Source organism: Schistocerca piceifrons, chromosome 2 (genome assembly GCF_021461385.2).
Source record: "Schistocerca piceifrons isolate TAMUIC-IGC-003096 chromosome 2, iqSchPice1.1, whole genome shotgun sequence".
Lineage (NCBI taxonomy): Eukaryota > Metazoa > Arthropoda > Insecta > Orthoptera > Acrididae > Schistocerca > Schistocerca piceifrons.
In genome coordinates, this window is record NC_060139.1 from 185,090,259 (window position 1) to 185,116,265 (window position 26,007).

A 26,007-nucleotide genomic window follows, 5' to 3' on the forward strand; every position below is an offset into this window, starting at 1 on the left:
GTGGGGTGGCACTTTTTTCCGTCATCACCAAATACAGCGTAGTACCAACAGTGAGGGTACATTGGGAGAGGAGGCGGCCGATCATCCTCTAAGTCTCTAAGTGGTTCAAATGGCTCTGAGCACTATGGGACTTAACATCTTAGGTCATCAGTCCCCTAGAACTTAGAACTACTTAAACCTAACTAACCTAAGGACATCACACACATCCACGCCCGTGGCAGGATTCAAACCTGCGACCGTAGCAGTCCCGCGGTTCCGGACTGCAGCGCCTAGAGCCACACGGCCACCGCGGCCGGCTAAGTCTCTAAGTGTTTAAGTGTTTGGGTTCATACACCGCTAGGGGAGGGGGGGGGGGGGGGGCTTTGCATAGGAGTGATATGCAGCAGCTCGGTGGGCAGAGTGTGCATGTGTTGGATTTACAGGTGGCACAGCACTCTGGGGGGCAGAACATGGCCTGCCCCTGCCTGCAGCTGGGTGAGCTAACATTGCAGGAGTGCCAGCCTGTTGAGTGAGATCCTGCTCGTGGCGCCGGTGTGTGAGTAAGTAGACCTGTCCAACCATCCGCAGATGCAAACCAATGGATTCCAGGGTGTGGGGGAGGAGATGAACCTGGAGATCCGTAGGCAGTTTTGATAACCACACAGACCACAGGGTTTCGTCCGGCATCATCTGCTTGCTGACCAGGAGGCATAGCGGGTGCCAAAGCTGGGACGGTGTACAGTCGATGTGGTGTTCCTCATACAGTATTTGCAGAATAACCTCTTGTGGGAAACTGTGCAGTTGAATCATGAGGCACAGGAATTTTGAATTGTTGTCAGTGATGTGGTACTGATGCTGTCAACACAGACAGCACTGCGTAGGATGCAAGAGAGTAGTCTGTCGGAACGGATGAGAATGGCACTGAAGCACAAGGAAATGATGTTGTAGAACTGTGCGATACAATGTTCGTGGTGTGGAAGTCCGACACTAAAGGTATGGCCAGGGCCATGGGAAGGTGGGAAGGGAGCAAGGGGTAGAAAATAGTGGACCTGCATGCGGAGCAGCACAGTAAAATGTTCGCACTGGGCTGTCGACATGATGAGCTGGGTCAAGTTCGGAGGGGTGGAAACCACAGTTAGTAACACTATGCGGCACATTCACGTCACGTGGGGGCCCATACAGTGCACTGAGGGGCCAAATGGTCACTGAGGGCAGAAACTGTGCTGGAATTGTTTGTGATATACACTGAGCATTGTCCACTTTGTAAACTGATGAAGCAGTAAAGCACTCGGGCGTCATGGAAGCATAGTCGGTACACATGGTATGTCCTAAAAAAGGCAAGGTTGCACACGGCACTGTTGTAATGGTCGCCCGGGCAGCCAGCATCTGATACATAGTTTGTGCAGGAAATGCAGAATCCACATCAGCATGATTAAATGCAGGAACTTTGCTCTCCTCGTTATCATTTTTGAAATGCACGTGTCAATCCACACTTGCTGGAGAGGCAAAGCCTGAGTCTCCAGTCACATGTTGCACTGTCAAGTGGTGAAAGTGTTGAGGTGACGAAACTGCAGGAAACATGTAGAATCCAGGTGGTGGTGAAGCAATGGAATGTCCCATTGTAGGTGCAGGAGCTACAGTATCCATGTGCTGCACGGCAGGTTACATGGCCAAGCGGAACGAACGAAGGTGTAAACAAAGCCAACACGGTAGGCATAAATATACTTGCACTATGAGGAAATGGCACGTGAATCCTTACTTGGGGGTCACCATTGTGGAATTTTGGTTGGCTTGTAGTGCAAGGAAACACACATTTCTGTAAGACTCGGTATATTTCATTACAGATGTCCACATTACAATAAGTCGTACAGCCAAGTGAACAAACAAGAGGGTGTGGGCCATTAAGTTACAGAGTCAAAGTACTTGCAATGGTGGAGATATGTCATTCGTACTTGTTGATGCCATAGGTTGTTCGAATCACATCACCCATGTCAGTGAACGATAGGTAAGATTCACATGGGCAAAAAGTATGGTGATTGCACAGCACAAAATGTAAGAAATGGATACAATTCAATAAAGATCACAGAATGATTCTAAGTTCTAGTCTAAATGTTACAGATATTATTTCCATTATTGCTGGCATGAGACAAAGTCTGAGCCAACACAAGGGGAACTTTCCATTTTGCCAAAAAGGGGGAAAAGGTATGAACATCTGGCTTCCACAAGGCTATGCAAATCAAATTTTTGATTTATTGAATAGTAGAGGCAATTAAGTCACTGACAGGCACACAAATAAGACTGAAAACTTCTTCTGGCTTCCAGCTAAATCCATTTTTGGGCTATATTACACATACACAACAAACAATGGAAACTCCAGGTTGGAATATCAACAATATTAGGAAAAGGATAGATTGCATCTCAGTGTAAAGATGACCTGTTGAGTCATGTACAGATACAATGAAAAGACTGTCACACATTATAGCCTTCTTCACTAAAGAAAATACACACACACATTAACACAAACAAGCACACTTAATGCACACATGACTGCTATCTCTGGCAGTTCTGACTGGAATATGATTGTCACAAGCATAGCAATTTGGAATGGGGTGCAGGTGGAGGGAGAGAAGAGCTCTGTCTGATGGGACATGCAGGGACTTAGATGACAACCTCACAAGAGAGCCAGGCACAAATACATGAGGTGAGGTGTGGGGGGAAAGACAAGGGAGCAGAAAAGGAGAGGAGCCAGGCAGGAGAAAGGATGGGTTGGTGCATAGACAAAGGGCAGCATGTGATGAGGGTGGGGTGTGTGAAAAAGGAGGAGTTGATGGGATAGAGGGGGGAGAAACTGTTGGGTGGATGGGTTGAAGATATAACATTACCATATGTTGAAGCCAGAATAATTTCAGAAGCGAAGAATGTGTTGTAAGGATAACTCCCATCTGTGCAGTTCAGAAAAGACAGTTGCATACGGTAAGGATCCAAAAGGTCCAGGTCGTGAAGCAGCCACTGAAATCAAGCGTGTTGTGTTCAGATGCATGTTGGCCAAAGTTTGGCAGTGGATATCTGGTTGGTAACCACATTCCTTTGCTGAAGAAGGCTTTGGCCAAAGCTATAATGTGCAAGAGTCTTTTTGTTTTGCCTTTCTGCAGCTCAACAGGCCATCTTTATGGTGAGTAGCAATCTACATTCTTCCTAATATAGTCGATACACACATATACATAAGCACACACAAACACACCTGTACAGCTACATTGTGCCAGCTGAACACAGGTTCTGCAGGTAAACTGGGGTGAGAGACCATAGCAAGGAGTGGGCAAGGAGAGAAACGAGATGGGGAGCAGGAGGAAGGCAAGGGTATCTGATGGCTCAGAGGGTGGGATAGGAATACAGGAGGGAGGAGGAGGAGCAGCAGGTGCATGGGATAGGAATGTGACACAAGGGTGCTTGCTGGCACAGATGAGTTTGTGTAGTGCACAGTGATGATAGTGTGGGGGAGTGGTTTGGGAGGGGGTAACAGAACAGAGGAAGGGGAAAGGGGTTCAGGAATAGAATGAGTGAAGGGATAGGACCCTAGGATGAGTGGAGATGTGTGTGGACAGGGGGCTAGTTGGAAACTGAGGACAGTAGGATTACAGAAGTGAAGGATGTCTTGCAAAGATTACTTCCTTCTACATAGTTCAGAAAGGTGGGTGCTGGGCAGAAGGACCAAGAAGGTACAATCTGTTAAGGAGTCACTGTAATCAAGCATGTTGTGCTCAGCAACATGTTCCACCACTGGGTGGTCAACATTGCTCTTGGCCATAGTTTGGTGGCAGCCATTAATTTGAGTGGACAGTTGGTTGGTGGTCATGCCCATACAAAATGTTGTGCAGAAACTGCAGCAGAGATTGTATACAACATGGCTGTTTGCATAGGTGGCATTCATTACCTCTCATGGGATAGGATAAGCCTGTGATGGGATTAGAGTAGGATGTGCTGGGTCCATGAATCAAGTCTTGCAACTGGCGCTTTCACACAGATACAATTAATGTGGAAAGGGGATGTGGCATAGAGATGGATTAGGATATTGAATAACCTGGGTGGGCAGCAGAATGCCACTTTAGGAATTTTCCTTTGATAGAATATATCTAGAAAGTGTGTGACATATGTTTAACTATTATGTTAAATGGTCAAAGGACGAATCAATAGCCATAGGCAAACAAACACAATCCAAGAGGAGACCATGTGTTCAGTTTTGAGCTTTCATTAACTTTTAAAAATCTGTACTGAAATGGCCCCTACTTAAATTTAAGTGAGAATGTATGGGTAAAGAAGTAAGCCAAAAATTGCACAGCTGGATGTAAGTAATTAGTAACACAGCAGGATGGCCTTAAACAAAGTAAAGCACTTATTGAGCAAAAGCTCTCTCTCTCTGTGTCTTTTTATATCAGTGGTGTACCAAGTAATAAACTCTATGAAGAAGACTTAAACTCAGTTCAGTGACATATGGATGCTAGCATTGGAAGTGGTTTTATGGATGCAAGAAAGTCAGTGCAAGGAATACATGTTGCTAAAGTGTGTATTTTTGAAGTCATACTGACAATATTATGAAACGAATGATTGCTACTCGCCATATACTGGAGACACTGTGTCACAGACAGACACAACAAAAAGACTGCTAGAAAAGTGAGCTTTTGGCCAACAGGCTTTTTTTTTAATTAGACAAAACAAACACAAACACACACACACACACACACACATACACACACACACGGATGGTAAAGTGTTGCTTGTGGCAGCACACAGGGACAAGGTGGGGAGAGGGTAGGGCAGCTAGGTGCAGTTGGGAGGTGAGACAGAAAATGGGTGTGGGGGTGCGGAAAAGGAGAGAAGTAGGAAGACGGTGGGTGCAATGGTGGAATAGAGGGCTGTGCAGTGATGGAGTGGAAACAGGGAAAGGGATGTGTGGGTGAAGGACATGATTAATAAAGGTTCAGGCCAGAGGGATTATGGTAACATAGGATATACTGCAGGGAGAGTTCCCACCTGGTGTTGGTAGGAAGGACCCAGATGGTGCAGGCTGTGAAGAAGTCATTGAAATGAAGAATTTTGTGTCGGGCAGCATGCTCAGCAAGTGGGTGGTCCAGCTGTTTCTTGGTCACAGTTTGTCAGTGACCATTCAAGAAGAGAGACAGCTTGTCAGTTGTCATGTCCAATTGAATGCAGGACAGTGGTTGCAGCTTAACTTGTAGATCACATGATGGTTTTACAGGCAGGCCGGCCTTTGATGGGATAGGTGATGCTTGTGTCTGGAATGGAGTAGGTGGTGGGAGAATGTACGGGACAGGTCTTGCATCTAGGTCTATTAGAAGAATATGAGCCTGAGGTAAGGGATTAGCAATAGGTGTTGAGTAGGGATGGGTGAGGGTATTGTGTAGCTTCAGTGAGCGGGGTGGGAGGCATGGGAAGAGTAGTGGGTAGGACATACCCCATTTCAGGGCATGACAATAGGTAGTCATAACCCTGATGGAGAATGTGATTGAGTTCTGTATGGTACTGAGTTACCAAGGGAATACTCCCCTGTGGCCAGACGGGAACTTTGGGATTTGGTGGGTGACTGGAGAGATAAGGCATGGGAGATCTGTTTCTGTACAGAGTTGGGAGGGTAATTATGGTCACAGGCCTCAATGAGAGGTACATTTTGAGAGGGATAGCTCATCACTACTGATGTGATGGCCACCATTGGCTAGGCTGTACAGAAGGTCTTCTTGGTACGTAATGGGTGGTAGTAGTCGACATGGAGTTATTGCTGGTGGTTTGTAGGCTTGATATGAGTGGAGGTACTGACGTAGCCATCTTTGAAGTGGAGTCAACATTGACGAAGTTGGCTTATTGGGTTGAAGAGAACCAGGTAAAACGAATGGAGGAGATAATGCAGAGGTTCTGGAGGAATGTGGATAGGGTGTCCTCACCCTTGACCTAGACCACAAAGATGTCACCCATGATTCTGAACCATCACCCACAAACAAATTTGTGGTACAGCAATGGGGACCCACATGGAACTATCCTTTTTCAGCATATTAATGGGCCATCTAGAGGGCTCCTTCCTACCCCCCAGAATCCCAAATCCCTCACCTGGTTCAGATTCACTGATGACATATTCATGATCTAGATCAAGGGTGAAGACACCCAGTCCACATTCCTCCAGAACTTCAACACCTTTTCCTCCACTTAGTTCTCTTGGTCCTCCTCAACCAAAAAGCCAACTACCCTGGTGTTGACCTTCACATCAAAGATGGCTATATAACCACATCTGTCTACATCAAACGTAATAACCACCAACAATACCTCCACTTCTAGAGCTCACCCATTACATATCAAAAAAGTCCCTTCCATACTGTCTAGCCACTTGTAGCTGCCACACGTGTAGTGATGAGCAGTCCCTCTTGACATACACCAAGGACTCGCTGAGACTTTCACATGCTGTAATTACCCTCCCAACCTTAGTAGTAGTACCTTGTACAGAAACAGATCTCCCATGCCTTATTTTTCCAGTCACCTACTACCTCCCAAAGTCCCACCATCCAGCCACAGAGGAGCATTCCCCTGGTGAGTGAGTACCACCCAGGACTGGAGCAACTGAACCACTTTCTCCACCAGGGTTTTGACTATCTCCCATAGTGCTTTGAAGTGAGGAATATCCTACCCACTATACTTCCTGCTCCTCCCACAGTGGTATTCTGCTGCCCACTGAACCTATACAATATCCTCCTCCATCCCTACTCAACCCCTACATCCAACCTCTTGTCTCATGACTCATATCCCTGTAACAGACGTAGATGTAAGACCAGTCCCATATATCCTCCCACAACCACCACCTCCTTCAGTCCAGAACTGAGCAGCATCTATCCCCTCAAAGGCAGGCCTACCTGTGAAACCAGACATGTGATCTATAAGCTAATCTGCAACCACTGTGCTGCATTCTACTTGGACATGACAACCAACAACCTGTCTGTCCACATTAATGGCCACTGACAAACTGTGGCCAAGGAACAGCTGGACCATCCAGTTGCTGAGCATGTTGTCCAACACAATGTTCTTCATTTCAATGACTGCTTCATAGCCTATTTCATTTGGTCCATTCCTACCAACATCAGATTTTCTGAACTGCACTAAATCCTGCACTAAATCTCTGCACTAAATCCTACATTCTCGTAATGCTCCTGGTCTCATCCTTCATTACTCACTGTCCTTCACCCACACATACCCTTCCCTGTTCCCACTGCAGCACTACGCAGCCCCTGTATTCCACCAATGTACCCACAGTCTCTCCTTTTCCGTCCCTCTCTTCTAACGTCCTGACTGCCCTTAGCTGCCCTATCCGCTCCCCACTTTGTCCCTGTATGCTGTTGTCCCTGTATGCTGGCACAAGCAGCTCTTCACTGTCCTTCACCCCTACCCTGCTTGCCTGTGATTCAGTATCTGCACTATGTGGTGAGTAGTAATCTATCCTTTTCATATTATTGTCATTATTCCTTCCCAGATTTTCCATTGCTTGAAGTCATACTGGTATGACAGTGATCATGTTTCACACTGTGAAAGAACAGGGATGCCAGATCACAAAAAATATTTATTTATTGAGTGTGATACCCAGTTTCAGCCAAAAGTGGCTGTCTTCAGGTATGTATCTCATTGATGATGCATGGAGCTGGTATGCAGAGCTGCTGAATGTTTTAGATTGTACAGCAACTCCACATACTTCCTCCACATGTCATCAAGGAGTTGTCGATATGAAGATGGTTACTTTTGACTGAAACTTGTTGCCACAGTTAATAAATAAATATATGTTGCAGTCTGCATGAGTGTTTCGTTATAATACCAGAAAACACAAAATTAACGATACAGATAATTTTTGCCAATCCTTTGTTACAAACATGAAATATGCAATCTCCAAGTCAAGCATAAAGTGAAAAACTAACCAGTAATTTTGCATAGAGCATAATTTAATCATCGCCAATGCATACTTTAAGAATCATGAAAGAAGATTGTATACATGGAAGAGACTTGGAAGCACTGGAAGGTCTCATATTGATCATATAATGGTAAGACTGGGATTTCAGAACCAGATTTAAAACAGCAAGACATTTCTAGGGGAAGGTGTGAATGCTGTCCACAATTTATTGGTTGTGAACTGTATATTCAAACTAAAGAAATTGCAGAAAGGTAGGAACTTATGGAGGTAGGATCTGGATAAGTTCAAAGAACCAGAGGTTGTTAAGAGTTTCAAAAGGAGCGTTAGTCAATGACTGACTAGAACTGTGGAAAGGAACATAGCACATGATAAACAGGTAGCTTTGAGAGATGAAATAATGAAGGCATCAGAGAATCAAATAGGTAAAAAGACAAGGCTTAGTAGAAATCCTTGGCTAACACAGGACATATTGAATTTAATTGATGAAAGGGGAAAAATATAAAAATGTAACAAATGAAGTGCGCAAAAGGGAATACAAACGTCTAAAAAATAAGATTAACAAGAAGTGCAAACTTGCCAAACAGGAGTGGGTAGAAGACAAATGTAAGGATTTAGAAGCATATTTCACTAGGTGAAAAATAAATACTGCCTATAGGAAAATTGAAGAGGCCTTTGAAGAAAAGAGAAGCGGCTGTATGAATATCAAGAGCTCAGATGGAAAACTGTTCGTAAGCAAAGAAGGTGTGACGGTTATTGACTGCAAGAGTCGACTGCCTCATCTTTGAGAATGAACGTCTTTGAAAACTGTTGACCTCAGTGTGTTTCGAACACTGAATTTGACACGATCAAAATAAAGTTAATTCATTATAAACAAGCGAATACTTAATGTTGGGTTCGATATTACCACGCATAACATCTCCATCCCCACACTGGAGACCCCGACGCTCACGATCGCCGCTTATGATGCCAGAAATGTGTACTGGAACATCGCCATGGACAAACAATGCAGCAACCCTTTGTCGAATATCTATGTCCATCGACTTCGCATCGCGCCGCATCTGGATGCAGTGTACAGGAAGTGTAATTAGTGTGTAAATTCCCGACTCTTGTGTGAATCGTGCTTTTTGGTAACTTTTGTCACCTTCTCACACATCAACAATGTGACCGAGGCATACACGTCATTTGTCGAAACCCGCTCAACGTGTCAGTAATTTCACTTCCGGACAGTGCAGTGCTCCTTCACCGATTAATTTGGACAATTTTGACTTGCTTTTGTGTAATGAATTAACTTTGTGCAATGCTTCGACATTGGACAATCATGCCAAACAATGGACTGCAACAAACGGGGACCATGTTGTAAATCCCAGTTCGCACAAACTCCGAACTACGGCTACATCACATGCCTGGTCGAATCCACAAAAGCCCACCAGGGCTACTGCATCTTCTGAGCCATGTGCAAATTCGTTTGACCCAGTTTCCGTGCAGCCCGTTTTCCAGAGTTCGAATGTTCGCGCCAACTTTTCCGCCGCTTCCCCGCACTTTTCGCTCATTTGCAGCGAAATTATCTGTGACAATTTGAGTGACAAGTACACCAGAGCGAAAGCCGCTTTAATTCAATGCCTGTCGCCAACATCACAGGAACAATTTCATCAAGGACATCCTACCGATCAATGACAACACATCAATTATACCGACGACAATGCCGGCTGTTTCTCAGTGCAACACTACACGTGCCATGCCTCCCTCTACACAGCACCCGAGCTGCACCGAGTCTGCTCAACCTCTACCAACAGCGACGTCACGGTCACCGCCTGTTGGCTCACTGACCTCGACCCAGTCAAAACAAACAGCTGCGCAACATACGATCCCGCCACGGCTACCGCAACTGCATCTTGTCAACAACTTGCCAACACTATGCACGCTTACCGCCTGGCCGTTCACTACTCGATCACGCCTGCAACTTGTTCACCCACCCCAGAAGATTATTTCAGGCGTATCAATGCTTCATACAGCAGTGAATGTGTTCTCACTCTGCCACAGCCGAGTACTGAGTTTCACATTCACGATCGCACACACGATCTCTACTACTCGAACTGTTACGTCAATACTGTGCTGCTGATCTTGTGTTGTACGCCAGGTTACCCTTTGATAGAGACACATTCTGATTTCGACCCCATCTTACTCAGTGATACACGGCAGACTGCTTCACGACATACATTTTCACCTGAACAACTGCAACAGCTACATGAGCAAATTGCGACATACAACTTGTTGGTAGAAGATCAGTTACACATGCTGCAGCCGACACCGACCGAGCACGACATGCAACAAGATGCTCCTGTCATTGTACCACCTCCGACTGCTTTTGATCCTTCACCGTTACTACCAGCTACAACTAAAACCCTGACGATCATGCTACATTGATCTATGTCCCAGATGTCACAACTGTCATCATCATGGCACCTCAAGTGGAAATTCTAAGTTACTGATGTGATACAAGCAACTTATTTACACCGCTGCCACCTTTCCTTAGTAGTTCCAGACACTTCATTTCTGTACCACAGCATAACCAGCCACATTCCAGTGCCGCTTGCTTTGCCGCCCTCTTCACTACCTCTACAATGTACGACCAACACATCTGCCGTTTCTGCTTTGACGAGTGATCATCTTTCCGCTCTGGCACACGACCGTGCAGCAGTTTTGCACGCGAACAGCTTGCAGCCTTATAACTCAACCGCAGCGCCAACAGCGACAGCACGCACGCAGCTCCAGTTCCATCAAACTGTGTCGCCTCTCCGCCACAGACCAGTAGTTCATCCGCCGATTCGACTTCTTCACGTTCACATTACATCTCATCGCCTTCCTGCTCTGACCATGGTTTCGCCAACCACGTCCACCTTCCACCACCTCTTGCTGTCGCCATGCCTCATGCACAGGGATCATGGCCACGCCCGCCAACCTTTGACCTTGGATGTTTCGCACATCAAAACACCGACACTGTCAACTCCGCTTGGAACATCCTGCCATCTACCGCTGTAACACACTCACTGTTCATGGACTCTGAGGTGACGCTTCCGTCTACACTGAAGTCATCCGCTGCCAAGGTCAGTCATGTGCAGCTTACTGTTTTCCCCCCCTGCTGCGACTTCAAGCGCCTCTATAATTCCGTCATTACCGCTAGTGTTACTCATCCGGCATCTCTTACGCAACCTGTTAAGTCACAGCATGCTTGCTCCCTTATGTCATACGGCCAATAACAAACTGTTACCGAACACGTTGCACTTACTGCAATGCTCACCGGCAAATACTTTGGCAACACATCAAATCGCATCTTCGATGCACTCCGTGCCTTTGATCGGATCAAAACCCCGCTGCGCCACATGGCCTCGGCACGACAATGTTCTCCCCACCGACATGCCGCCGCCTTCCACTTCCACGTGCCATCAGCAGCATTGCACAGTCAACCTGTGGACGCCTTCCACGCCTCCTTCCCTCTGCTGGTCACGCCTACGAAGACATTGAGAAATGGTCCAATCATGCCTCGCACTAGTGCCTGCCACGACAAGATCGGTCGCGTGCACCTGCGCCATCAGCCGGCTGGGTGCACACATGCCTCTCATCATCCTTACCGTGCTCTGCACTGTGGGCAGGGGCTCTGTGGCAGTTATGGACTGCAAGAGTTGACCGCCTCATCTTTGAGAACGAATGTCTTTGAAAAGTGTTGATCTCAGTGCGTTCCGAACTCTGTATTAGAGTGGATGTGTTTGTACCGACGTGATCAAAATAAATTTAATTCATTATAAACGAGCGAATACTTAATGTTGGGTTCGATATTACCGTACGTAACATCTCCATCCCCACAAAGGAAAGCTGGAAGTTGGAAGGAGTATATAGAAGGCCTATACTAGGAAGATGAACTTGAAGGCAACATCATAGAAATGGAAGAGGATGTAGATGAAGATGAGATGGGAGATATCATACTGTGAAAAGAATTTCACAATCACTGAAAGACATAAGTCAAAACAAAGCCCCATGAGTAGATGACATTCTGTCAGATCTCCTGACAGCCTTGAGAGAGCCAGCCATGACAGTGCTCTTCCATCTAGAGTGCAATGTGTATGAGCCAGGCAAAATACGATCAGACTTCAAAATGGATGTGATAACTCCAATTCCAATTCCAAAGGAAGCAGGTGTCGACAAGTATGAGTGTTACGGAACTGTCAGTTTAGTAAGCCATGGTTGCAAAATACTAACATGAATTATTTACGGAAGAATGGAAAAATTGGTAGAAGCTGGCCTCAGGAAAGATCAGTTTGGATTCCAGAAAAATGTAGCAACATGCGAGGCTATGCTAACTACCTTCTAAGATACCTTAGGCACACTTACATTTATAGCTTTTGTAGCTTTCAACAATGCTGATTGGAGTGTTCTCTTTGAAATTCCGAAGGTAGCAGGGGTTAAATACAGGGAGCAGAAGGCTATTTAAAATTTTTTGTTATAACAGTTGAGAGGCATGCAAGGGAAGCAGTGATTGACACAGGAGTGAGACAGGGTTGTCTTATCACTGACGTTATTCAATCTATAAATTGAGCAAACAGTAAAGGAAGCAAAAGAAAATTTTGGAGTGGGAATTAAAATCCAAGGAGAACAAATAAAAACTTTGACATTTGCCAGTAACGTTGTAATTCTGTCAGAGATAGCAAAGGACTTGGAAGAGCAGTCAAACAGAATGGACAGTGTTTTTGAAGGTGGGTATAAGATGAATATCAACAAAAGCAAAACAAGAATAATGGAATGTAGTCAAATTGAATCAGGTGATACTGAGTGAATTAGATTAGGAAATGAGACACTTAAAGTAGTAGCCTAAATGAGTTTTGTTATTTGGGCAGAAAAATAACTTATGATCTCTGAAGTAGAGAATATAAAAGGTACACTGGCAAGGGTAAGGAAAAGCTTTTCTGAGGAAAAGAAATTTGTTAGCACTGAATATAGATTTAAGTGTTATGAAGTCTTTTCTGGAAGTATTTGTATGGAGTGAAGACATGAGTGGAAGTAAAACACGGACAGCAGACACTTTAGACAAGAAAAGATTAGAAGCTTTTGAAATCTGGCACTACAGGAGAATGCTGAAGATTAGGTGGGTCAATCATGTGTTTAATGTAATGTATTGCGAATACATAGAAAGAAGGATCCTTTATTGTATGATTATATGATAGCGGAACAAACACTGGTAGCAGTTACTTCTGTAAAATATCTGGGAGTATGCGTACGGAACGATTTGAAGTGGAATGATCATATAAAACTAATTGTTGGTAAGGCGGGTACCAGGTTGACATTCATTGGGAGAGTGCTTAGAAAATGTAGTCCATCAACAAAGGAGGTGGCTTACAAAACACTCGTTCGACCTATACTTGAGTATTGCTCATCAGTGTGGGATCCGTACCAGGTCGGGTTGACGGAGGAGATAGAAAAGATCCAAAGAAGAGCGGCGCGTTTCGTCACTGGGTTATTTGGTAACCGTGATAGCGTTACGGAGATGTTTAATAAACTCAAGTGGCAGACTCTGCAAGAGAGGCGCTCTGCATCGCGGTGTAGCTTGCTCGCCAGGTTTCGAGAGGGTGCGTTTCTGGATGAGGTATCGAATATATTGCTTCCCCCTACTTATACTTCCTGAGGAGATCACGAATGTAAAATTAGAGAGATTAGAGCGCGCACGGAGGCTTTCAGACAGTCGTTCTTCCCGCGAACCATACGCGACTGGAACAGGAAAGGGAGGTAATGACAGTGGCACGTAAAGTGCCCTCCGCCACACACCGTTGGGTGGCTTGCGGAGTATCAATGTAGATGTAGATGTAGATGTAGGTACTGAATAGACTTGCAAAGTAAAGAAATTTGTAACACAACCTGGCTAGAAGAAGGGATTGATTGACGGGACATGTTCTGATTTACTATCAGAAGGAAGTGTGGTGGATAAAAATCATAGTAATAAAACAAGATATGAATACAGCAAGCAGACTCAGAAGAATGTAAGCCGCAGTGTTTTTTGGAGATGAAGAGGCATGCACAGGATGGAGCAGCATGGATAGCTGCATCAAAATGGTCTTCAGAATGAAGACCACAATAGCAATTATGAAACTGCGATAATGAGACTTAAATGTCTCATGGAAAAATACAATGATAACATCTACAAGATGAATTACAAAACATTTATGAGTTGCACATTTAATTTAAAAACTTTGAATTAAAACATATATGTGCACTATTACATATAATTAAAATGTCCTCTTATTGATTATGAGTGATACTGATTACCTGAAATATCAGTGTAACAATAAGAATTACTGCATTTCATCAGTGACCCATGCCTTTTAATTTCCTTGGCTACTTTTACATTGTTTTGCTTTATTAATTTAATTCATTAAATTAATGTGTATTGCTTGTGCACATAGTACTTGCTTGAATAAATTTAAAACAACTTCAATGGAATGTTTATAATAAGGCCCGACATTTGCTGGTACTACGAAGTAATAATCAAATCTGATTGGCAATGGCTTTGATATGTCATCATTGATATGTCATCATTGATATGTCATGTTGCTTTAGCAACTTTCTAAGACTCCAGCCTCCTTTTGTCACACTGTTTGTATCTGGTTCTCACATCAAACAATAGACAATCCAGGATGGAATGTAACAATATAAGGAAAAGGATAGTCGCTATTCACCATATAGCTACTGAGTTGCAGAAAGGCACAACAAAAATGTCACACAATTAGCTTTTGGCCAACAAGGCCTTTGTCAAAATTAGACAACAACACACTCACACCCACCCATGCAAACACAATTCAGACACACAAATGACTCTGGCAGCTGGAGCCAGACTCAATGTCAAGATTTCTTTACTTATTGGTCCAGAGTTTCATTTTTGCAATTAGTACTAAGCTGTATATTATTCATAACTAATATAAGGGTTCCAAAATAATGTTTGTATTTCCACGAGTGTCTGTGAAAACCATCAATCATGACCATTATGCTCATATCAAATGTTTATTCTTTTTCCATAAAAATCACAGTTTTCATTCATTGATTCTTATAATTTGACAAAATATCACGTCGCCCATCATTTTTGCAGTATGTCCTACAATAAACCACCAGCTTTCACTAAATTCAGCTATTACATTCTGTGTTTAAAACAGTGTTTATATCTAGATATGAATTAATTTTTTTTCATTTTTGATTATAGTTTACTTTTTAAAATGATTGATTGATTGATTTTTATTGTTGTAGATGCCTCAGAGATCATCTGAGGCATTACAAAAGTCAATATTACGTGGTATAAATGTTACACAAATAATTACAAAAACAAGAAAAATATTACACAATATAAATATTACACAAATAATTATGGTACCTTCACACAAAAACAAAACAGAGAAACTTCTGGTACAAATTGATACTGCATAGTAAATTTAGCCAATTACAGACTTACTCATATATAGAAGCATATAAAAACTGATCACAAAGTGTAGTCATACCATATTCTTTGCCTCCCTTAAAAATTCATCAGTTTCATAAAAGCTGAGCTCAAGAAGAAATTCTTTTACTTTTTTTTGTTTTGAATTGTTGAATTGGAAGATCCCTGATATGTTGGGGTATGGCATTAAAAAATTTTATGGACTTGTATAAGAAGTACGTTTGTGTTTTTTTATAGTTACATCGGAAAGAAACTAGGTCCTGCTTGTTTCTTGTGTTATAATTATGTCGCATGTCATAGTGTTGATAACTCAGATAGTTTTCCTCAATATGCATTACACACTGTAGTATAAATATTGACGGCAGGGTCATAATCTGTAATTTTTTAAAGCTTGGCCTACAGTGAGCTCTGGGTGCCAAGCTACATATCGGTCTTATTGCCTTCTTTTGTAGTTTGAAGGCATTAGTTGCCTTGCTTTGATGTCCCCACGGTATTGTACCATAAGAAATGTGACTGTGTATTAAAGCAAAATAAACCACTTTAAGTATTGGCACGTTTAGACAAAGACGCAGCTTCCTTAGAGCAAATATTCCTTTGCTAATGCTGCTTCCCACTTTTTCTATATGGCTACCCCAGGATAATTTGAATCAATTGAGATTCCAAGGAAATTAACAGCATTTGAGCTCTGCTCAAGTTCAGTGTTATTATTCCACGCTACATACAGGTCTTGTATTTTTTTCAGTTGACACAAAGGGAATCAGCTTTACACCAATTTTTAACTTTGACAGTGCACTGGTCTGCTTCATTTTTCACCCTCTGTGTTGTTTCTGCAGTTATACAGATTGCCACGTTCTTTACCTTTCTACCAACAACTGCTGGACAATCGCATCATGTAACTACCATATTTACTTGAATCTAAGCCACACTTTTTTCCGGTTTTTGTAATCCAAAAAACCGCCTGCGGCTTACAATTGAGTACAAAGCAAGCGGAAGATCTGAAAAATGTTGGTAGGTGCCACCACAACTAACTTCTGCCGTCAAATTTATGTAGCACTACACAGGCATACTTTGTAGGCACAAAGATAAATACTGGTGCCAAAACCTCTGCGTCAGTAAATAATTTAAAAAAAAAGGTGGAAGACGAGCTTTTTTTTCTTCGCCTCGAATTACGACAACTGCATTTTCATACATTATCCAACGAAGTAAATACAAATTTCGTATTGTTCATCTTCGAATGTAGCAGAATTTCAATGTACTACAAAAATCCGACTGGTAAGACTGTTTGGGATGTTTGTCAATATGGCCAACTCCGCGTTCTGAATTTTTTCCTACCTGTGATAAAAGATGGTTGCTAATAGAAACCTGATGAAATGTGAATCATATGCAGTATTCTCTTCACCATAAGAATAATACGAATATAAACATTTTGCCATGTGTTCTTTCGTGTTTGGTGCTATCTCATTTAAATCCTGTCTGCCTAATAAACTACGAAACTAGAGTGAGACAACAGCAAACGCGGAAGAATATACGTATCCTGTCATGTTTATATTCGTATTATTCTTATGCCTAATAGTGATACAGTCAGAAATGAAGCTCGGCAACTGACTAGATTTTTAAATCTAAGGTGACTCTAATTTCTGTGCAGAATTTGATGTACTAAAGAAGCGGCCGCAAAGATTTTCGAACGGAGAAAAATTTTCGCTAAACTCTCGTTCAGAATATCCTCTATCATTTGGTTCTTGTTGATCATTATCAAAGAAAGCATTTTAAGCGGCGGTAGCGCGCACAAAAGCAAGCCGTGCCGCGAGCGGCAACAGACTGTAAACACGCACTATCAGAATGCAATAAACAATGCATGACACAGTACAGTAATGCATTTTCAGCTTAGAGTGACGTAAACACCTATAACAAAGAAAACGGCACTTATCAGATCAAAGCAAAATAAGCAATCGATTCAGACGAAACACGTGAAAAAGGAAGGGTACCCGTATAAATACGGGCCTGACGCATAGCAATGGCTACCTAGTAAAGCTTAACTGCTAAGCTTCCGACTCGAACCAAACTACTGTAGCAGTATCATCATTCATTCGACCTAAATTGTGTCTCGTATTACAATGGACCAACTTTGTTTCGATTTGGAGGTGCGGCCTAAAGCTTTTCTCTCCCCTTGAATTTCGAGTCTCAAATTTTAGGTGCGGCTTAGATTCGGGAATTTTTTTTTTTTTTTTCCTTTATTTCGAGTCTCATTTTTCAGGTGTGGCTTAGATTCGAGTAAATACGGTATTGTACTCTTAAGAATTGTTTTCAATAATAAGGAATTTTCAGTTATGTTTTATTTGAATGTACTATATAAAACCCTATGATCCACTAAATGATGAAACTTTTCATATATTTTTCAGCCAAATAAATTAGTTGAAACTGATCATTTTGGTAATGCAATGATCGCATACCATTGTTTCCAAGTTACAACATAAATCGTACAAATCTACTGCCCACATTTTTTAACAAAGTCCAATTATCATTTCTATTTTTCTGCAAAGCTCACTTTTTGCATTGGAGGTAACATTTACATGGTCAGCTGTCACCAAATTCACTATTTCTCCAATAACTATATTGGGCTATAAAAGAGTCTCAACATACTAATTGAAAATGTTTCATGGCACCACAGACACACTTGCTCCATATCATTAAATTTATTGTTTTTTTCTTGTCAGCTATGTAATGCTACCCCTCCATCTTTCCTTTTTTTAATTTGTACCATTACACTGGAGACCATGAGAAGACTGTATCTGATGCACATCCTTGTATGAAAAGTTGTTATGATCACGTTGTTACATATTTTGTTTAGTTGTTTCATGAACCATGTTTACAATGAATGTAAACCAAAACATTGAGAAAACTAGAAAGAACTAAAATATTGCAAAAAGAGAAAAGGTTTGATGGTATCACAGATAAACTTGCACTATATCATTAAATTTATTGTTCTTTTCTTGTTGGCTTTTTTTTTTACCAAATCTGTAGTGTTACAACCCTTCAGGCTTCATTGGAAATCACTATCTGACAAAAAGATAAACTTTAAACTCTCTACGGGCAGTAATTCTCCAGTTAATTCTGTATAATTGCATTTACAATCCAACCACTCTATGAAACTGAAATTATTTTCAGCAGGTTGCCCGTAAATTGTAAGTACTACTAGCTTGTGTGTTTCCAAATAATTATTACAGCAGAGCATTAACAGACTGTTCAACACAATATTCAGTACCTGTAGGTCTGTGGCACAACTATAGTTATTTGAATGTAGCCCTCCCCTATCTTCTAATCATTGTACATTGATACTATATCAAACTATGCATGAGTAAACACTTTGCTGACAATTTGGGCACTCAACAGCGAGGTTATCAGAGCAAACACTTCAGAAACAGTTTAAACTTTATTCCTGTTAATGTTTGGTGACTAGTTACAAAGTGTTAACTTATTTATAATTTTAAAATGTAGTTATGGAAGAAGTCTATGTATACATGTTTATGTGTAAAAATACCATTATTAGAATGAATCCATCAATTTGTATCTACCCAGAATGAATCTTCCCTCTGCACTGATTTGAAACTTCCTAGCAGATGAAAATTGTCTGCCAGAGGAAGCTGTTTCATTGGATAAGCTATAGATGGGGAAAATACCTAAAGGCTAGATCCATACTTGTAACAAGTAGGTTTGAGGCATTGCCTCCAGCTAATAACAAGATAGTGCCAGTGGAATATATCTCTACTGCTTGAGCGGTGACTTATCCTTCATCAAGGTCTGGGCAGACATTAGTTGTAGACAGCTCATTAGGATTATGATCGGTGCCCTGCCACACTCATCTCAATACGTTTCACACAGTAATGACCTATTCACCCCACATTTCCCAAAATTAGATAGCGAATGTCAGCTGCTAAAGGACAGTGTGTATGTCATACATAATGGGCATATAGAATTCATAGGACATTATCATAACCAACTATCACGTGCCAGAATGAGATTTTCACTCTGCAGCAGAGTGTTCGCTGATATGAAACTTCCTGGCAGATTAAAACTGTGTGCCTGACCAAGACTCGAACTCGAGACCTTTGCCTTTCGCGGGCAAGTGCTCTACCAACTGAGCTACCGAAGCACGGCTCACGCCTGGTACCCACAGCTTTACTTCTGCCAGTACCTCGTAACTTTACAGAAGCTCTCCTGCGAACCTTGCAGAACTAGGAGTGCTAGTTCTGCAAGGTTCGCAGGAGAGCTTCTGTAAAGTTTGGAAGGTAGGAGACGAGGTACTGGCAGAAGTAAAGCTGTGGGTACCGGGCGTGAGCCGTGCTTCGGTAGCTCAGTTGGTAGAGCACTTGCCCGCGAAAGGCAAAGGTCTCGAGTTCGAGTCTCGGTCAGGCACACAGTTTTAATCTGCCAGGAAGTTTCAACTATCAAGTGTCTGTGTTGAAATGATCCTTAACAGTGTGTTTCTATGCTTCTGATGGTTATTATCAGTCAGGTCATACAGGCACACTCTTATGACTGCAATGCACACACTCTTATGACTGCAATGCAGCTGAGGCATACATTATGAGCATAAATTACTTTCTGAATACCCTTTGTGTATGGTTAAAGGTAAATCTGACATCAGTCTGAAGGTTGATTTTAGCTCCACAGTGATTTTGGAGGTAGTATGCTCCTGCCTTCTGCCTCTCTTTTAATTGACTTACCCAGCCAGTTACAGGGGAGCCATAGAGTAATGTGGACACCAAACCACTGTGTATCTTGGAATTTTTCACATTATCAACTCATTTACAGAGATGATAGAAGCAGTAAACAAGAGAAAAAAATCCTGGGATTGAATGAAGATGAAACCCCTTACCACTGAACCTGTTTGCAGTCTGACATTTAACACACTAAGCAACTGAACAACACCCTCTTTGTTTGCAGTCATACTTATTTAGTTCAAGTTTCCTTTTTAATATCATTTCTTAAATATATGTAAAGCCATAAAAGTAATCAATAAATAAATTCAATGAAAGGAAACTACATTTGTTTCTGGATTAAGCTAGAACATCATTACAGTACTTACATTTTCCTTCCCGTGAGTTTGTTATTTCATCAGCAACAACTGTAGGATCCCATACAGTAATACAAGCAAAAAGGGCTAATGCTTGGATCAATACCATCTTGAAATCCTAAAAGAAGATAAGTATCATCAGCTTACACTCAGAAACCAATCAGTATTGGTAGTCTCACCTCACCATCTCATAGCAACTGATTTATCCAATATCAATTTGTACAATGTAAAAAAATGATGAAGCAGATCAATAAAACACTATCACCATTTAAGGTTTGGATGATGATAAAATATGATACCAGGAATACATATGGAAAGTTATGGTGGACTTAAAGAGTAAAGGTTGCAACTCACTGAAGAGTAGATATGCTGTGTCATCAAAAAGTGCATAAGCAAGACTGAAAACTTCACTAGCATTTGCAAATTCCTTATTCAGAGCTTTACAGTACATATACACACACATAAATATCACCACTCACCATCTACTTAAAGAACTGACTTCATAGAGTTTTTTTTTTTTTAATTTCACTTTGATGCTTGTATAATTTATGTTTAATCACTTAACAATAACAAATGAACTAAAACTACCAATGTTGCAAGATTATTTCCCATGAAAAATGGAATAGGAAATATTATATAAACTATGCTTGATAGTAACTCACATCGGTAGCCGTCATCTATAACAATTATCACCACAAATAATATTAACTAAAAAGTATGAGAGATGAAACAGAAACACAGTGAACTGATGTCTTGATCATATTATATGGATGTGTGGTGTCTGTTCTTTTGGACATGTCCTGAAGAACAGAAAACACACATTCATATAATTTGATAGGCCTAGCTGGGCAATGAATCCAACTTCTTAACTGTGGATGCATAAATACATCCACAACCTCCTGTGGGAATCTCAGAGGAGTAAATATGGAGGAAATGGACAGGGGCTGCAGGTAGGTGGCACTCAGTGGGAATGTGGACTGGTGGTGAGGCAAGCCGAGATAGTCCACGCAGTTGTGATAACACTGTGTCTAGGATGATGCAGTGGTTACCACACGTGCCTAAGAAGATCCAGGGTTCAAATCCCTGTCTGGTACACATTTTCACTCATCACTGCCGATTTCGTGTAATGTCCCAATGCAGCTGATAGTACCGATCCATACACTTTCTCTTCACTTTCAATTTACATTTCTTGATCATCTGATTGACTTTAAAGGTGTCATATATGTTGATTCACACACTACATTGCAGTGGTGTAACAATAATACTATACTGAAAAGTAGAGGGTGAAATGTGAATGCTGGAAGGAGAAAGTTAACTGCTCACTGTATACTTGAGGCACAAAATATTGTGATATCAAATGATGTGTTGAAGGAAAATTCCACTTTATATATTTCCAAAACGCTAGTATTGGAAGGAAGGGTTTGGGGAGGACAAGGGTAGTGTAGAATAAGAAGCAGCAGTTGAAGTCAGTCATGTTGTGGTCAGTAATAGAGTGCTAGTTTTTCTGAGCTGCATGTATAACAATTTTTCAGTCCTCTTACACCCTTGGATGTAATCTCCATTAGCCTCTGCCTCCATCCCACCCCTGTCCAAAAACCCTTTCTTCCCTTTTTTCTCCTCCTCCTGCCCCCTCCCCCACACTTCATTCTTGTTCTCTCTATGGTCTCCCTCTTCCCTCTTTTGCAGTTTTATCCTGTCCCTCCTCATCGTTCCCAAAATCCTCCTATAACCACACACAACTTTCCCTGTCCTCACTGAGGTGTGGTCACTGATACCACATTCCTATCCTATTCCCTTTCTGTCTGTCTCTCCCCTAGCTGTCACCCTTCGTCTGCTTCACCTCTCCTTTTCCCTAGTGTGTGTAGCTTACCATTTAATGTGAATTCATGCATGACTTTTACAGTTAATGGTTCAAAACAGTAACCTCCAGCTTTAATACAGAACAACGACACCCCATTGACTGTTGTTGGATGTGGTGTTGGGAACAATGAAAGCACAAGTAATCTATGCACGAACCTCAGCATCAACATTGACTTGGATCTCACATACCAACAACTTGAGAAAGCAGCAAAGAAAAAAGATGGTGTTATATCTGGGGGGTATCATGCCCATTCCACTTATCAGCCTTTTCCTATATGAGTACAGTGCTCATCAAACGAAGTGGTAAGGTGATTTCAAGCTGGCGAACTGAACTGTACACAGGCTCCATCATGCTGGTACCATGTACGCTGGTGAGTTCATAAATGTGACCTGTATATTAGGATGGCAAAAATATATGGTCCACCAAGGTTGTTTCCCACAATGTTAGCCTATACATGACAGCAAATGTCTTCTAGTGGTGGTATTCAGCCATTACTTGTAGGTGTAATTCACAACATCATGCACAAAAGAACATTGTCTATCAACAGTATGTATCAAAGACAGACAAATTCATGTGCACTGTAATAGAGAAACCAATGAGTGAAATTGATTTATACTTGGAAATCAGCTGGATGCAAGGCTTATTTCAGTTCACCCCAGTACAGTAGCAGTTGTTATTGTTACAGAATCCTCAATATGCTGGTAGCTTTCACACTTTGTGCAAGCAACTCCACTAAACAAAAACTAATTCGTATCTGGACAGCAAACAAACAAATAAACATGTGCTATCTGAAGGTTCATTACCTACCATCTCTTGAAATCTTACTTTTCTGACATTGTGCTGCTTGATGATATCAGACCTATTCAGTATAAACTTGAGAGATTTGATACTTTATGGCTTCCAGTGTTCCAAAGTGACTCTATCATCCATGTCAGCTGCGCTAAAAAACAGGTATGTGTGCAGTTAGTTCCTCATAGAGTATGCCCTGTCTTTCTCAATATAGATGAATAGTGATAAACAGCTGTTCACAGGTTTCACCCTAGGTTAATTACTGTGTCCATGCACTACCTCCAAAAGGACGACGCCTAGTAAACCACTGTGGAGCTAAAATCAACCTTCAGACTGATGACCGGATGCAATGTAACAACATTATGAAAACGAAAGTTGCTGCTCACCATATAATGGATGTGCTGAGTCGCAGACAGGCACAACAAATAGACCGTCACAAATAAAGCTTTCAGCCATTAAGGCCTTCGTCAACAATAGATGTCTACACACACACACACACACACACACACACACACACACACAAAACTGCAGTTCCAAATCATAACAATAAAATAATAGTAAATATGATCTGTGGAACATGACTTAACTAAACTTTACTAAACCAAACTAAACTCTCAGACAACTGAAACCACACTGCGAGCAGCAGCACCAGTGCATGATGGGAGTTGTGACTGGGTGGGGGTAAGGAGGAGGCTGAGGCTGGGAGGGGGAGGGAGAGTATGGTGGGGGTGGTGGACAGTGAAGTGCTGTAGGTTTGACGGCGGGCAGGGGAGAGCTGGGGAGGGGGCAGAGAGGAAGGAGTGGAAAAGGAAATAAGTAAAAAGACTGAGTGTGATGGTGGAATGATGACTATGTAGTGGTGAAATGGGAACAGGGAAGCAGCCGGATGGGTGAGGACAGTGACTAAAGAAGGTTGAGGCCAGGAGGGTTACAGGAACGTAGCATGTATTGCAGGGAGAGATCCCATGTGAGCAATTCAGAAAAGCTGGTGTTGGTGAGAAGGATCCACAGGGCACAGGCTGTGAAGCTGTCATTCAAATGAAGGATGTCATGTTTGGCAGCGTGTTCAGCAACAGGGTGGTCCACTAGTTTCTTGGCCAAAGTTTGTCAGTGGCCATTCATGCGGACAGACAGCTTGTCGTTTGTCAAGCCCACATAGAATGCAGCACAATGGTTGCAGCTTACCTTGTAGATCAAGTGACTGGTTTCACAGGTAGTCCTGCCTTTGATGGGATAGGTGATTTTTGTGACCAGACTAGAGTAAGTGGTGGTGGCAGGATGTATTGGGTAGGTCTTGCATCTATGTCTATTACAGGGGTATGAGCCATGAGGTAACTGGATTGGGAACAGAGGCTGTGTAAGGATGGACAAGTATATTGTGTAGATTTGGTGGATGGTAGAATACCAATGTGGGATAGGTGGAAAGATGGTGGGCAGGCCACTCCTCATTTCAGATCGCAACAAAGGTAGTCAAAAATCTGGTGGAGGATGTAATTCAGTTGCCCCAGTACTGGGTCATATTGGGTTACGAGGGGAATGCTCCTCTGTAGCCAGACAGTGGGACTTGAGAGGTGGTGGGAGACTGGAAAGTTAAGGCATGGGAGATTTGTTTTTGTACAAGGCTGGAAGGATAATTACGGTCTGTGAAGGCTTCAGTGAGATTGGTATATTTCAAGAGGGACCTCTCATGACTGCAGATGCGATGACCACAGATGGCTAGGCTGTACGGAAGGAACTTTTTGGTATGGAACGGGTGGCAGCTGTTGAAGAGGAGGTATTGATGTTGGTTAGTAGGTTTGATATGGTTGGAGGTAGTGATGTAGCCATATTTTAGATGGAGGTCAACATCTAGGAAGGTGGCTTGTTGGGTTGAGGAGGACCAGTGAGGCAAATGGGGGAGAAGTTGTTGAAGTTCTGAAGGAATGTGGATAGGGTGTCCTGACCCCTGATCCAAATCGCAAAGGTGTCATCAATGAATCTGAACCAGGTGAGGGGTCTAAGATTCTGGATTTTTAGAAAGGTTTTCTTTAGATGGCCCATGAAAAGGTTGGCATAGTATGGTGCCACGCAGGTGCCCATAGCCCTATACTGGAGTTGTGTGTAGGTAATGCCTTCAAAGGAGGTGTCATTGTGGGTGAGGATATAGTTGTTCGTGGTCACCAGGAAGGAGGTTGTTGGTTTGGAATCCGTTGGGGGTTGGGGAAGGTGGTGTTCAGTAGTAGTAAGACCATGGGCATTAGGAATGTTAGTGTAAAGGGAGGTGCCATCAACAGTGACAAGCAGGATGCCATGTGGTAAAGGGACAGGAACTGAGGAGAGTCGGTGGAGGAAATGGTTGGTAACTTTTACATAGGAGGTTAGGTTCCTGGTAACAGGTTGAAAACATTTGTATATGAGACCAGAGATTCTCTCGGTGTGTGGCACAGTAACCAGCCACAATGGGGCATCCTGGGTGGTTAGGTTTATGTACTTTAGGAAACATGTAGAAGGTAATCGTGCGGGGAGTGGTAGGTGTGAATAGAGAGATGGACTCCGAGGAGAGGTTCTGAGATGGGCCTAAGGATCTGAGTAATGACTGAAGATCCTGCTGGATTTCTGGAATGGAGTCACTGTGTCAAGCTTTGTAGGTGGAAGTATCTGACAGCTGGTGGAGTCCTTCTGCCAGGTAATCCTTGCGGTTCAAAACAACAGTGGTGGAGCCTTTATCTGCAGGTAGGATTATAAGGTCAGGATCAGTTTTTAGATGGTGGACTGTGGTTCTTTCTGCAGATGTAAGGTTAGTTTGCATGTTGAGGGATTTGAGGAATGGTGGTGGGGCAAGGTCCGAGGTTAAGAAATTCTGGAAAGTTAACAACGGATGATTTGGGGTTAGTTGGGGT

At 42.4% G+C, this 26,007-nt stretch overlaps 1 protein-coding gene across 1 annotated transcript in view; it reads right to left on the reverse strand.

The window, feature by feature from the left end:
- The window catches only part of LOC124777461, a 195,447-nt gene that overhangs the window by 135,678 nt on the left and 33,762 nt on the right, over positions 1-26,007 (reverse strand). The window contains exon 2 of the mRNA XM_047252884.1: positions 20,491-20,596. Within this exon, the coding sequence (XP_047108840.1) occupies positions 20,491-20,587 (97 nt within the window). The 5' untranslated portion in view covers positions 20,588-20,596. The remainder of the gene's footprint in view (positions 1-20,490; positions 20,597-26,007) is intronic.